We start from the raw sequence: 13,210 nt of genomic DNA, 5'->3' as shown, positions 1-13,210 counted from the left end.
GAGAGCTGAGGGGTGCGAGAGGGCTGGGATGTGGGGGGCTGGGCAGGATTGGGGCTGGCTGGGGGGTGCTGGAGAGCTGAGAGATGCGAGAGGGCCGGGATGTGGGGGGCTGGGAAGGACTGGGGCTGGCTGGGGGGTGCTGGAGAGCTGAGGGGTGCGAGAGGGCCGGGATGTGGGGGGCTGGGAAGGACTGGGGCTGGCTGGGGGGTGCTGGAGAGCTGAGGGGTGCGAGAGGGCCGGGATGTGGGGGGCTGGGAAGGACTGGGGCTGGCTGGGGGGTGCTGGGGCCGGGCAGGGCTGTGGCCGGCAGCTCCCCTGAGGCCGCAGCGAGCAGAGGGAGGCTGAGGGCAGCGGGCAGGGAGCGTGGGGGGCCGGGCGCGGGCGCTGAGCGGGGCCTGGCCGTGCCCGCAGCCCCGGCGCAGGATGGCGGACGAGCGCCATGGCTTCCTGGAGAGCTTCGCCGCGCTGCTGCTGCGCGTCCGGCCCGACAAGTGGAGCCAGTTTGTGGGCAGCGAGGAGGCCGCGGCCGTGCTGGACGAGTTCTTCAGGCAGCAGGACGTGCTGGAGCTGGTGCTGGGGCTGAACCCCGGCGGGCAGCCGCTGGCCGGCACCCGCTTCCCGCCCGCCCTCAGGGACAAGGGCATCTACTTCGTGAAGAAGAAGAGCGAGAACATCACGCGGGAGAACTGCCGGAGCGGGCTGCTGGTGGGAGACATCGGCCCCTCGCCCGTGGAGCAGCTCATCACCGTGGTGCAGGAGGTGGGTTGCCCACAGGGGTGGGCGCTGGGCATGGGCTGGGGGCAGCAGGACAAGCTGGGCATGCACCACTCAGGCTGTGGGGGCAGCGGGACGAGCCGGGCATGCACCACTCAGGCTGTGGAGGCAGCGGGATGAGCTGGGCATGCACCATTCAGGCTGTGGAGGCAGCGGGATGAGCTGGGCATGCACCACTCAGGCTGTGGCAGCCACAACCAGGCAGGCTCAAAAAGAAACTCAGTTGAATAGAGGAAACATTTCGCAGGTGCTGGCCCAGGCCTGGGGAGTCCCGGCCGCTGGGACTGAGCCCCAGCAGGACACGGGGCTGGGTGAAGGTCACACGCCTGTTCTTTCCCGGGCCGCAGCTCTCTCGCTTCCTCCCTGTGGTTTTAAAATCTCAGCATAATTCCCCATGCCCCACAGCTGGGAAATGTCTCAGTGGATTTCTCTCAAACTTCACATAAATATTCCCTCCCAGAGCAGCCAAAGCTGAGCTGGGCCCCAGCAGCCCCATGACCCCCCTGTGCTGGGGGTTTTGCTCATGCAGCAGCCCCTGACCCCACTGGCTGCACCCCCTGTGCCACTCCCAGCACTTCCCAACCCCTGAGAGTGGGAAACACACCACAGGGCAAGGGGACTCTGGTTGTGCTGATAAGAAAAGGATCAGCAAAACCCGTCCGTGGCTGCTGGAGCTGCGGGTGGGCTGGGCAGAGGGGCTGCTGGGCAAAGCGTCGTGGCTGCCTGGTGCAACTGGGGACCCCGACCCAGAGCCTGGCCGAGCCCTCTCCTGCAGGTCGTGGCACCCCTGCTCTGGAGTGAGGACAACATGGCAGGGTGGCCCAGGGTGGTGGTGGAGGACGTCATGCAGCAAACCCAGCAGCTGAAGAACGAGATGTTTGTGATGGGTGGGAAGATCCAGGGGAAGCCGCTGCTCCCACTGCCGGAGTGCCTGGACAGGCAGGATGACTCCAGCACCATCCTGGACTGGTGGGTACCAGCAAAGCCTGGCAGGGGCCTGAGGCAGCAGGGAGAGGCAGGAGCTGGGGCAGCATCCCTGGGCACAGCAGCACAGCATTTTCAGGAGCCTCGTGCCAGGCTGCTGGGCTGTGCTGGCAGAGGTGGCCACATCAAGCACATGATGCTGCCCTGGAGCAGCTCAGGGCCAGTCCCGGTGCTGGCTGGAGTGTCACCCCTCTGCCTTTCAGCCTGGAGGAGCCTGTGGACACCTCAGTGCTGCACACCATGGATGCCATTGTCATTGAGTGGTCCCACCAGATCAGAGACATCCTGAGCAAGGACTCGTCGCAGCCACTGCTGGAGGGGCTGCACCCCCTGCCCAGGACTGAGTTTGAGTTCTGGCAGACCAGGGTGGTCAATCTGCAGTGTCTCAATGACCAGGTACTGCCTGGCCCATGGGCAGCTGTGTGCTCCTGGTGCTGAGCCCCTGGTGCTGAGGCAGCCCCTCTCCTCGGCAGCTGCTCTCGCCCCAAGTGACAGCACTAGCTGAGACGCTGGAGAAGGCCAACAGCTGCTACTGGCCAGCGCTCCAGAGCATCTTCAGGACTGTCAGTGCCAGTAAGTCCCTGGGTGAGGTGGTGGCCCTCTTGCCCCCCCAGCAAGGCTTCCCCATTCCCAACATGGGGTTTCTCCCTGGCCCAGACCTGGAGGAAGCCAGAGACATCAGCCTCCACCTGCAGCCACTTCGGGTCCTGCTGGAAGAGATGGAGCAAGCTGATTACTCCCAGGTGAGCTGTATGTGCCACAATAACCAGGCACTGCCTGTCTTCCTCCTCTGGGCAGAGGCTGCGTGGGGTGAGAATCCTGCCCAGGCTCTGCCCCACTGACGGGGTTCTGCTCCCGCAGCTGCAGCCCTACGTGGACAGGATGCTGTGCACCATCCGCCTGCTCCGCGCTCACTGCCCGCACTACAGCTCACCCTCCCACACCAGCATCCTCCTGAGGGAGATCTGCAACCTCCTTATGGAGATGGTAAAGCCCCCGGGCTGGCAGCAGCTCCAGCCCCTGCTCCAGCCGCCTGTGGGACTGTCAGGGGATGGGTGACACCTGCAGGCGTGGGGAGCCCAGGCAGGGTGACATGGAGACAGCCCAGTCCAGTGAGGGGGATGGTTTGGGGCAGCTGTGGGTTGCGGGCAGGCACCAGAGAGCCTGTGAGGAGCCCCCCATGCTCCCCTCTGCCAACGGCCCTGCCTGATCTGTCTGTCCTAGACCTGTAAATTCCTGAGCCCTGAGGACCTGATGAAAGAGCTGCAAGGAGAAACCGAAGAGGCCTTAGCAAGGATCAGGCTGAGCATTTCCATCATAGAGAAGCTCTTCCAGTCCTACAGCACTCTCTGCTCCAACCCAACGCCCACGCTGTTCCAGGTGGGTGCAGGGGACAGCATGGGTCTGCCTGGTTCCCTCTTCACCAGTTCCACTCCCTGACAGCCCCTCTGTGCTTCCAGGAGGAGCCACAGCTCTGGGACTCCCCCCAGTCCCCTGTCTTCAACAGAATAGACTCCTTCCTGCAGAGGCTCCAAACCATGGAGGTGACAGCACAGCTTTCCAGGGCTCCCCCTGCCCTGGGGGTGCTGGGGTGGTCCCCTGAGAGCTGCACAGGGGCAAACTGCTCCAGGGGTGGGCTGGGGCTGCAGAGGGGAGGTGGGAGCCCAGCAGTGGGGCATCGTGGTGGGGGGCACAGGGGCATGTCCCCAGCACAACCCCCGGGGAGCCAGGCTGTGCTGCCCAGAGGAGCCGGTGGGACAGTGCTTTGTGCTCACCAGGAGCTGTACCAGACATCTATCGAGTTTCTGAAGCTGGAGAAGGCAGAGATGGGTGGAGTGAGAGGGAACCTCCATGGGAGCCAGGTGTTGCAGATCTACGAGGAGGTCTCTGAACTCATCAAGAGTTTAGCTGACTGCAAATACGATCCCTTAGATCCCACAGACGAGGTGAGTGAGTTCTGGTGTCAAGCGTGAGCACCTGATAAATGGGAAAATCCCCTCACTTGTCAGATCATTCTGGAGGGGCTGTGTGTGAGGCTGGCACAGGCAGCTCCTGTGCTTGCTTTGGGTTCAGTGAAGCCTTCAGGAAGGACTTGGAAGGGAAATGTGAAGCCTTAAATCATTTTCTCTTACCGGCAGCAATTGAACAAAGACTTTGCAGAGTTCCAGAAGAAGATTCAGGATGTGGACACGAGGTTGGCCACCATCCTCTGCCGAGGCTTTGAGGACTGCAACTGCCTGGCATCTGCTTTGAAGGTACCTGTGCCCTCTGGCTCGAAGGGTCCTGCCCTGAGGCATGGGGCATCCCTGCCCATGGCACTCTGCTGCAGCCCAGCACGCTGCAGCCCTTCCTTCTCCTGCAGCTGGTGCACATGTTTGCCTTCATGCTGGAGCGGCCTCTGATAAAGGCTGAGGTTTCCCCCTATTACCAATCCCTGCTGGGGATGTTCAAGGCCGAGCTGGAGGCCGTGAAGGTGCTGTATGATGCCCAGACCTCCAGCCCGCCACCAGGCCCGGCCCTGCACCGCAACATGCCGCCCGTGGCTGGGCAGCTGAAGTGGGCTCTGGAGCTGCAGCAGCGGCTGGAGGGGCAGCACCAGGACCTGTTTGCCATCAGCCACCCGTACGTGAGGGTCATCCCTTGGGGCAGTGGCCAGGCGGGATCTGGCTCCTCCTGCGCCCTCCTGCTGCAGAGGCCTCTGTCACCACCTTGGCAGGGTGATGGTCAGTGCTGAAGCCAAACTGGTGTCCGAGAAGTACAAAGAAATGATGGAGCTGCTGCAGCGTTACCGTGAGAAGGTCTATGAGGAGTGGGCACACGGAGCCGTGCAGGACTGCCACTTCAGCCTGGAGCAGCCCCTGATCCTGAGGGACCCCGAATCTTCCCTCCTCAGCGTCAACTTCAGCAAAGAGGTGTGTGCTGGTGGGGCAGCCAGCCTGGCGCAGGGGGTGACAGCCATCCCGCACCCCACTGGAAATGCCACTTCCTCGCAGACCCTGGTGAGGTGCTTCAGGTTTTGCTGATGCCTTTTCCCTGGCTATTGTGTCTCACAGCTCGTTGCTGTTCTGCGGGAGGTGAAGTACTTGACCTTCCAGCAGCAGGAGGAAATCCCAAGCAGTGCCAAAAGCCTCTTTGCTCAAAACGAGACTCTCCAGAAGTTTGTGGACAGCCTGGATCTTATCGTTGGCTGGTACAATGAGGTAAGTTGCAAAGGAGAGATGACTCAGCTGCTTTTCCATGCCCTGAGCACTGTCCAGGCTGAGGCTGTCTGGGCAGCCTCCTATAAATGGGTCAAGGAAGCCTGGGGGAGCCCTGCCCGTCCCATGGCTGAGCCAAGCTGTTGCTGCTGCCATCACAGCAACCTCCTCCCACCCCAAGCTCCATGTTGGTGGTGTGGGGACTCTGTTCCTCTGTCACACGGGTGCTGTCTGAGGGGCAGGGTCCCCTCTGCCTGCTGGGGCTCACTGTGGCCGTGCTGGCTCCCAGGTGAAGGGGAAGCTGCTGCCCGTGGAGCTCTCGCTGGTGTCGGAGGAGCTGACGGCGGTGGACGGGCAACTGGCTAGTGCAGAGCAGACCCTGTTTTGGAACGATGAAGGTACAAAGCCACTGTTGGCTGGAAATCTTCTTTGTGCATCTAGAGGATGATCCCTGGGCCCTGGCACCATCCCCACTCCTGCCCAGCAGCTGCCCTCGGCTCCCCACAGCCCTCAAACCCAAAACACAGACCCCTGTCCCCTGGGGGAGGATGAGCCCAACCACAGCGTGGTGCCTGTGTAACCTGCCCAGCCTGGATGTGCCCTTTCCTGCCAGGTGTCGTGGAGTACATCCAAGAGATGAGAGAGAGCCTGTATAACCTGCAGACCCGCATCCAGAAAGCAAAATTAAACCTGGAAACTATCACCCAGCTGATGGAGGTAGTTTGTGCTGAGGGGTCAGAGGGCTGCCACGGGACTGACGCTTCCCAGCACAGTGCAGCAGCCGCAGCCTCTGCCCGCAGGACTGCTCGGCTGCTCCCCTCTTCGAAAGGAAAGACAACAAAGAGACAACGCTCTTGGACCTGGATGGGAAAGCTGCCACCTTAACCAGGCGCTGTGCTGCCATCAGGGATGTGGGTGCAAAGATCCAGGAGCTGGTGGAGGTGAGACACGTCCCGGGGCACCTTGGTCGGAGTCCAGCCCTCGGCTCCCAGCCCGCTTCTGTCACCACGAGCCTCAAAGCTGGGCTGCAGCCCTGTGGCCTGCTAAGACTCCAGCCAAAGACCATTCCACACCCCACATGGGCTCCAGAGATGTGGTGCCTTCAGATGAGGTCCTGCCTGCAGCTTCTGGTACAACCAGGAGAAAGGGAACGGTGCAGGATCTGTGCGACAGCCAGGCAGGACAGACGCAGGGGCCAGGCGAGAGCACACACTCGAGTGCAGGAGCTGGGATGTTTGATGTGTATTTATGGACAAACACTGGCTGTCTTTTCCTGCTTGCAGGAGAATGCAGGTCTGTTTAGGGCTGACAAGTCATCTCAGCAATGGCAGGACTACGTGGACTACGCAGACAGAATCGTGCTGGAAAAACTCTTCAGACTTGTCCACAAATCTCTGCAGCTGCTGCGAACCAACATGAGCCCTGAGGTAGGCGCAGGTTTGCCCTGCAGTGCCTCTGCTCAGCACGTCGCACCGCTCCCTGTTAGTTTCTTCAGGTGTTTGTTTAATGGGCAAACGTGCCCATCGCAGTGCAGCCTGGCAGGGCCTGGAGGGACACGAAGCACATGCAGAGCGCTGACCCGTTTCAGGCTGACGTGGCCCCGCTGCTGGAGGTGCGCATGGAGCTGTGTGACAGCAGGCTGCAGTACCGGCCCTCCCTGGAGGTGGGAGTTGACAACAGCCTCTTGGAGCTGATGGAGTCTCTGCTCAGTGATACCTACAAACCTGCAGCCTGTGTGCCCCGGCTGCTGGCGGGGAAGCTGAGCTACAAGGTCAGTCCATGGCAGGCATCACCTCCCCGCTCAGCTGGAGGTGGGTGAGGATGCTTGGTCCCCTCAGACGGTCCCTGAGAGCTCTGCCCGTCCCTTCAGACCACGTTGGAGGAGGAGGAGAAGCTCACCAGGCTGCAGGAGGAGGTGCTGTCACTGGTGGTCAGTGCCATGGCAGAGGGCGAGGAGTACAGCACCAGCTTTGAGGACCAAGCCGACCTGTGGCTGGTGGAACCCGAGGAGTTCCTGCAGCAATTCCTCACCTTGGGAAGTGTCTCCAGCCCCGAGGAGCTGGAGCTGTTGACAGAGCAGCAGCCAACCCCTGGCCTCCCGTCCCTCCAGCTCTTTCAGCAGGAGGTATGTGGTGGGTGCCGGGGCTGCACCGGGTGCCTGGGGAGGTGCTGGCCACAGGCTGTGACCGGCTCTCGTCCCCAGATTGACGCGTGCAAGGGCCTGTGTGAGGAGGTGTCAGAGATCCCCAACACCAAGGTGTTTGGAGGGTGGCTGCGGAGCGACTGCCGCCCCTTCAAGCAGGTGCTGCTGAGCAACATCAAGCAGCGGAGCCTGGCGCTCCGGCAGCACCTCGCCAGCCACGTCACCACCAGGTAGGGACCCAGAGAGCCCTGGCAAGAGGACAGGGCTGTTCCCATGGGGCAGTCACAGAAGTGTGGGTGAAGGGGCCTGGCACCCACCCTGGGATAAGTCCCAGGGTCCAAGCCCTGCAGAGCAAGCCCCAAGCAGCCCTGGGGTGACTGTGAGCCCATCCAGGGCACTCGATGAGACGTCGCCTTCCTCCCAGTCTCCAGGAGCTGAAGGATTTCATCCAAAAGACAAACGCCAGCTTGAGTAAACCTTTGAAGGAGGGAGACTATGATGGGCTGGTGGAGGTGATGAAGCAGCTGCTGAGCGTGAAGGAGAGGCAAACAGCAACCGACAGCATGTTTGAGCCCCTGAAGGAGACAATTGCTCTGCTCAGCACTTATGGAGATGAGCTGCCAGAGGAGATCCACCTGCAGCTCCACGTGAGTGGCTTCAGGGTGCAGGGGGCTGGGCATGGGCTCCCTGGGGCTGGCTGCCAACACCCTGTGGTGCTTTGCTGCAGGACCTCCCCGAGCACTGGGATGCCACCAAGAAGCTCTGCCTGCGGGTCAAGCAGAGCGCGGCCCCTCTGCAAGCCATCGAGGTCAACAGCATCCACAAGAAATGCCAGCAGTTTGAGGTGCCTGTCCTGGGACTTGGGGGCAAGTGAGCGGCTTCTGGGCAGCTTTGGGAAGGCCCTGCTGCTCCCTGGCTGCTCCCCCTGAGCCCCATCCTCCCCTCACAGGTCCAGCAGCTCTCCTTCCGCGAGAGGTTCCAGGAAAAAGCCCCTTTCTCATACACTGACCCAAACCCCTACAAGTCCTTGAAAAAGGTGAGGAAGGGCAGGATGCAGGGTCACTGCTGTCCCTGGCACTGCCTGGCCACCTCCAGCTCATCAGCTGACAGCTTTTTGTTTTCTCTGGGCAGCAACAGAGGCGGATTGCAGCCATGGAGAGGGACATGGCAGCCCTGGCCGAGTCAGCCGGGCTGTTTGAGGTGTTGGTCCCAGAATACAAGCAGCTCAAGGCGTGTCGCAGGGAGGTGCACTTGCTGAAGGAGCTCTGGGACATGATTGTCCTGGTACGTGCCACGGTCTGTGAGACAGCACAACAGGGAGGGCAGGCGGCAGGAGCACAGGGATGTGCACAATGGGCTTGTGCTGGGCTGGTCCTCACAGTTTGGAAGTTCCTGAGGCCGTGACAAGCTGCCACAGGCAGTGGCTGCTGGTAGCCACCTGCAGTTGAGGGCAGTGACCAGGAGCCCTGGGCTTGGTGCTGGCCCCTGCACCAGGGCACGATGCCCAGCGCTACCTCCCAGCAAGGACTTGACAGCAGACTGCCAGCATGGGCACTAAAGGTGCTAAGTTGTTCTGGCACCCCCAAGGGCTGAGACACAGGTTGTCACAGCGTTAGAGCTGGTGCCCTCCAGCACGGTGCAATGGCTACACAGGGCAGCAGGCACGGGGTGTGTTGCTTTCATCGTGAGCAGGAATAATGGCTGTGCACACACATTCCTGGATTCAGGTTAACACCAACTTTGATGACTGGAAGACCACAAGGTGGAAGGACATCGACGTCGAGCAGATGGATCTCGATTGTAAGAAATTTGCTAAAGACATTCGGAGTCTGGATAAGGAGATGAGAAGCTGGGATGCATTCACAGGGCTGGACAACAGCGTGAAGAACATGATGACGTCCCTGCGCGCCGTGAATGAGCTGCAGAACCCGGCCATCAGGGACCGGCACTGGCAGGAGCTCACACGGGAAACCGAGGTGCTCCAAGCCCTGGCCCCAGAGGCTCTGGGGATTTGCATCCCCCAGGGGAAGCAGGGATCTGTACACAGATATTTGTGTAGAGTCTTTAATCATGGGTGCTAATGTGGGTGAGCAGTGGGGCTGCCTCTCTGACAGAGTCCGTGCCCTGATGGTGCTGGTTCTGCTCCAGGTGACCTTCACCATGTCTAAGGACACAACTCTCGCAGATCTGCTGCAGCTGAACCTGCACAAGTTCGAGGATGAAGTTCGTGGCATCGTGGACAAAGCTGTGAAAGAGGCAGCGATGGAGAAGGTAAAGGGGTTCAGTCCCTGCCCCGCTTTGCTGAGCATGCTGCTGCCATGGGGCCGGGGCTGTTGGCGCTGTGTTCCCGCTCCTGGGGGCTGGAGTCCCCACACTGCGCAGCACCCGCAGAGCTCGTGCCCCAGCGGAGGCGTTCCTGTCCCTGCCTCTCTGCAGGGTCTGGGACTCACCACCACTGAGTCCACCTCATTTCTCATGCCCCAACTGCAGGTGCTGAACGCCCTGGAGACTACCTGGGCAACGATGCAGTTTGAGCACGAGCCCCACCCCAGGACTGGCATCATGCTGCTCAAGTCGGACGAGGTGCTCATCGAGACGCTGGAAGACAACCAAGTGCAGCTGCAGAACCTGATGACCTCCAAGCACCTGACCTTCTTCCTTCAGAAGATAACAGACTGGCAGCAGAAGCTGTCAACCGCTGACTCCATCATCAGCATCTGGTTTGAGGTGCAGAGGACGTGGAGTCACCTGGAAAGCATCTTCATCGGCTCCGAAGACATCCGCAGTCAGCTGGTGGAGGACTCCAAGCGTTTTGATGCCATTGATCGCGATTTCAAGGTGCCTGTCCCCCGCCAGGCCCCCCGGGAGCTCCCCACCCGTTTGGGTAAAGCTGAAGCATTTTCCTGTGGCAGGAATTAATGGCTGATGCGGTGAAAACTCCCAACGTGATCAAAGTGACCAACAAGGCCGGGCTGCTGGGCAGGCTGGAGGAGCTGCAGGGACGGTGAGAGGCCACCACCAGCCGCTCTCGGGCCAGGGCAGGAGCGGGGTTTCTCCAAAGCAGCGTCTGTCTCAGCACAAGGGCCGAGCACAGCCTGGCTGTTAACACCTGGGGGGTAACTGCAGGCTTTTCCCCTTGTCTTCCATTAGGCTGGCGGTCTGTGAGAAGGCTTTGGCCGAATACCTTGAGACCAAAAGGCTGGCTTTTCCCAGATTCTACTTTGTTTCCTCTGCAGACCTGCTGGATATTTTATCTAATGGCAACGAGCCAGTGGAGGTACGGGCTGTGTGTAAAGCGTGGGGACAAGTCCTGTGGCTCTCACATGCTAATTGTTATAGCAGGTTTAAAATAAGCTTCCTCCTGACAGACAGCAGGACCCTGGTAGCCCCTTGCCCTGGGCTGCACAGGAAGGGCTGCCTCTGTGGGACACAGCCCCAGAGCCCGATGGGTCTCTGTTCTCAGGTGTCCCGACATCTGCCCAAACTGTTTGACAGTTTGGCTAAACTGAATTTCAAGAAGAGTCCAGACAAAAAGCCTCTGAAGGTTGGGCTGGAGATGGTCAGCAGGGACAAGGAGTGTGTGCCCCTCAACGCAGAATGCGACTTGTCTGGCCAGGTCAGCCGAGCTCTGTGGAGCCTCTGTTTGCAGGGGCAGGCTCAGGATGAGCAGACTCAGGATGGGCATCAGCCTTTTGCTGCTTGTGCAGCCTGGCACCAGTTTTGGAATGCAATCATAAAGCCTTTCAGCCCCTCAAAACCCAGAAATGAGATCTGCACTACAAGTGTGGAAGAGCACTGGTGCACTATCAGTCCTATAAACCCACCACAGCTCCTCGGGTGCTCGCAGCGTGTGTCCCTTGGCTGTTGTTCACCCTCAGACCTCACTCGTGGCACAGAGCAGCCTGGAGCTGTTTGCCTGCAGCCACAGACACAGCCTTGACTGGACACGGCTGCGAGCTGCTTGCTCAGGGTGTGCTGGATGTGGCCCTTCAGGTGGAGGTCTGGCTGAACCGGGTGCTGGAGAGCATGCGCTGCACCCTGCGGCAGCTCATCCCCAAGGCCTTGCTCACCTACGAGGAGAAGCCGAGGGAGCAGTGGGTGTTTGACTACCCAGCACAGGTGGGGGTTGCCCAGCGGCTCCCTGAGCCAGGCTGCGAGGGGAGGGTCCAGCAGGGAGCCCGGGGATGGGGTGTTTCCTTCACGGCTGTTTTCTCCTCCCTTGCTGCAGGTTGCTCTGACATGCACCCAGATCTGGTGGACCACAGAGGTCGGCATTGCCTTTTCCAGGCTGGAGGAAGGCTACGAGAATGCCATGAAGGATTACAACAAAAAGCAGGTTGGAATCCCTCAGCTCTGAGCTGGAGCTGTCCTGCAGCCCCTCTCTGCTGCAGAGAGCCGAGACCCAGTCCAGGAGGGCACAGGAAGATGCACAAAGTGTGAGACCATTTTCCTGTTCATTATTTTTCCTTCCTCAGATTGCTCAGCTAAACGCCCTGATTTCACTGCTCATCGGGGACCTGAATCCTGGGGACAGGATGAAGATCATGACAATCTGCACCATCGATGTCCACGCCAGGGACGTTGTGGCCAAAATGATCCTTGCGAAGGTATTTGTCACCAGAGGGATGCTCCTCCTGCTTTGCTTCTTGGAGCTTCTGGTATTTTCAAAGCATCCCAACTGCATGGAGGGGGTCAGGGGAGCCAGGAGATCAGGGGCAGCACGGGCTGAGTGTCACGCAGAGCCAGATCCAGGAGCAGTTTTGGTGGTTCCTGCCGCGCTCGGTGGGAGCTGCAAAGCCCAGCGCCGGCTGCGCACCGCGGGCACGGGGAGGGACGGTCCCCGAGGCGCATCCGGGGCTCGGTGCATAGGTCAGAGTGGGCAGTGCCGGTGCCTGCCCTCCGCAGGTGGAGAGCGCCCAGGCGTTCACCTGGCAGTCGCAGCTGCGGCACCGCTGGGACGAGGGCGGGAGGCACTGCTACGCCAACATCTGCGACGCGCAGCTGCAGTACGCCTACGAGTACCTGGGCAACACGCCGCGGCTGGTCATCACCCCGCTGACGGACCGGTACGGGCTCTGCCCCCCGCTCCTCCCGCTGCCCAAGCCCACCCCGGCCCCACGGCCCCGCTCAGCTCTGCCCGTCCCCCCCACAGGTGCTACATCACCCTGACACAGTCCCTCCACCTCTACATGGGGGGGGCCCCGGCCGGCCCCGCAGGCACTGGGAAGACGGAGACCACCAAGGACCTGGGCCGGGCAGTGGGCATGATGGTCTATGTCTTCAACTGCTCCGAGCAGATGGACTACAAGGTGTGCTGCCAGGGAGCGGGACGGTGGCATGGAGATGAGAGGTGTGGGGTGTCTGCCATGACAAGGAGAGGGACCCTCTTTCAGGAGCCCCTATGCCAGGCTGTAGCATCCAGCACCAATGTCCTGAAGCTGCTCTCCTCTCTCTGGCTCCACTGCCAGAGAGAAACGTGACCAGCAGCTCCTGGTGCCATCCCACTGTGGCTGCAGCCAGCTCATGTCCTCAGAAGCCTGGGGAGCTGTGACACTGTGGAGCATTTCCCCAGGGAACAGAAACTATAAAAGCAAGAGCAGCTCCCAGCACTTGGGCTTCCTTAACAAATGCCCATGTTGCAGCCTCCATGTAAAAGCTGGGGGTCTGAGCCTTGGTGTTTTCTCCCCAGTCCTGCGGGAACATCTACAAGGGCCTGGCTCAGACCGGTGCCTGGGGCTGTTTCGACGAGTTCAACCGCATTTCAGTGGAGGTTCTGTCCGTGATCGCTGTGCAGGTACAGTCAGAGCCTGGAGCTTCCCACCGACTGCTGCACATCATCTCAGCTACACCTGGCTGCCAGAGGTTTTGCAGCTGTTTCCCCTGCGTCATTTTGGGAGGCAGCTGAAGGGGGAGTGCAGCAGGAGGGAGGCTCTGGGTGTGTTTAAGATCTCACAGCTCAGCTGTGTCCCATCCCAGTGCCCCATTGCCCCTATCACTGTGGACAGGACCTGGCGGTGCCTGGGCAGTGGCTGCTCTAAGGGGGCTCTGCCATCACCTCGGCATTGCTCTGCCGCCAGGGCCTTGGCAACCTGGCCCAGTTACTTGAGCACAG

The 13,210-nt window shown here is 60.7% G+C and overlaps 1 protein-coding gene across 2 annotated transcripts in view; it reads left to right on the top strand.

Annotated features, from left to right (window-relative positions):
- Window positions 1–423: 423 nt before the first annotated feature.
- Window positions 424–13,210, top strand: part of DNAH17 (dynein axonemal heavy chain 17) — a 30,855-nt gene continuing 18,068 nt past the window's right edge. Inside the window, exons 1-36 of one of the 2 annotated variants that reach the window (XM_062010849.1) lie at window positions 424–759; window positions 1,550–1,743; window positions 1,962–2,154; window positions 2,232–2,331; window positions 2,416–2,501; window positions 2,620–2,745; window positions 2,983–3,138; window positions 3,219–3,302; window positions 3,537–3,704; window positions 3,897–4,013; window positions 4,121–4,380; window positions 4,475–4,670; window positions 4,812–4,958; window positions 5,245–5,353; window positions 5,569–5,672; window positions 5,756–5,896; window positions 6,239–6,382; window positions 6,544–6,726; window positions 6,826–7,080; window positions 7,159–7,328; window positions 7,523–7,745; window positions 7,826–7,942; window positions 8,048–8,134; window positions 8,230–8,382; window positions 8,826–9,074; window positions 9,247–9,369; window positions 9,589–9,936; window positions 10,011–10,102; window positions 10,249–10,375; window positions 10,562–10,714; window positions 11,092–11,217; window positions 11,327–11,434; window positions 11,574–11,705; window positions 12,004–12,164; window positions 12,251–12,407; window positions 12,788–12,892. In XM_062010849.1, the coding sequence (XP_061866833.1) occupies window positions 424–759; window positions 1,550–1,743; window positions 1,962–2,154; window positions 2,232–2,331; window positions 2,416–2,501; window positions 2,620–2,745; window positions 2,983–3,138; window positions 3,219–3,302; window positions 3,537–3,704; window positions 3,897–4,013; window positions 4,121–4,380; window positions 4,475–4,670; window positions 4,812–4,958; window positions 5,245–5,353; window positions 5,569–5,672; window positions 5,756–5,896; window positions 6,239–6,382; window positions 6,544–6,726; window positions 6,826–7,080; window positions 7,159–7,328; window positions 7,523–7,745; window positions 7,826–7,942; window positions 8,048–8,134; window positions 8,230–8,382; window positions 8,826–9,074; window positions 9,247–9,369; window positions 9,589–9,936; window positions 10,011–10,102; window positions 10,249–10,375; window positions 10,562–10,714; window positions 11,092–11,217; window positions 11,327–11,434; window positions 11,574–11,705; window positions 12,004–12,164; window positions 12,251–12,407; window positions 12,788–12,892 (5,730 nt within the window). Of the gene's footprint in view, window positions 760–1,549; window positions 1,744–1,961; window positions 2,155–2,231; window positions 2,332–2,415; window positions 2,502–2,619; window positions 2,746–2,982; window positions 3,139–3,218; window positions 3,303–3,536; window positions 3,705–3,896; window positions 4,014–4,120; window positions 4,381–4,474; window positions 4,671–4,811; window positions 4,959–5,244; window positions 5,354–5,568; window positions 5,673–5,755; window positions 5,897–6,238; window positions 6,383–6,543; window positions 6,727–6,825; window positions 7,081–7,158; window positions 7,329–7,522; window positions 7,746–7,825; window positions 7,943–8,047; window positions 8,135–8,229; window positions 8,383–8,825; window positions 9,075–9,246; window positions 9,370–9,588; window positions 9,937–10,010; window positions 10,103–10,248; window positions 10,376–10,561; window positions 10,715–11,091; window positions 11,218–11,326; window positions 11,435–11,573; window positions 11,706–12,003; window positions 12,165–12,250; window positions 12,408–12,787; window positions 12,893–13,210 lie in introns of those variants that run through there. The other variant, XM_062010843.1, reaches the window with a different exon arrangement.

Source organism: Colius striatus, chromosome 18 (genome assembly GCF_028858725.1).
Source record: "Colius striatus isolate bColStr4 chromosome 18, bColStr4.1.hap1, whole genome shotgun sequence".
Taxonomy (NCBI): domain Eukaryota; kingdom Metazoa; phylum Chordata; class Aves; order Coliiformes; family Coliidae; genus Colius; species Colius striatus.
The sequence above is the reverse complement of the archived record's forward strand: the minus strand, read 5'-3'. Positions and strand labels throughout refer to the sequence as shown.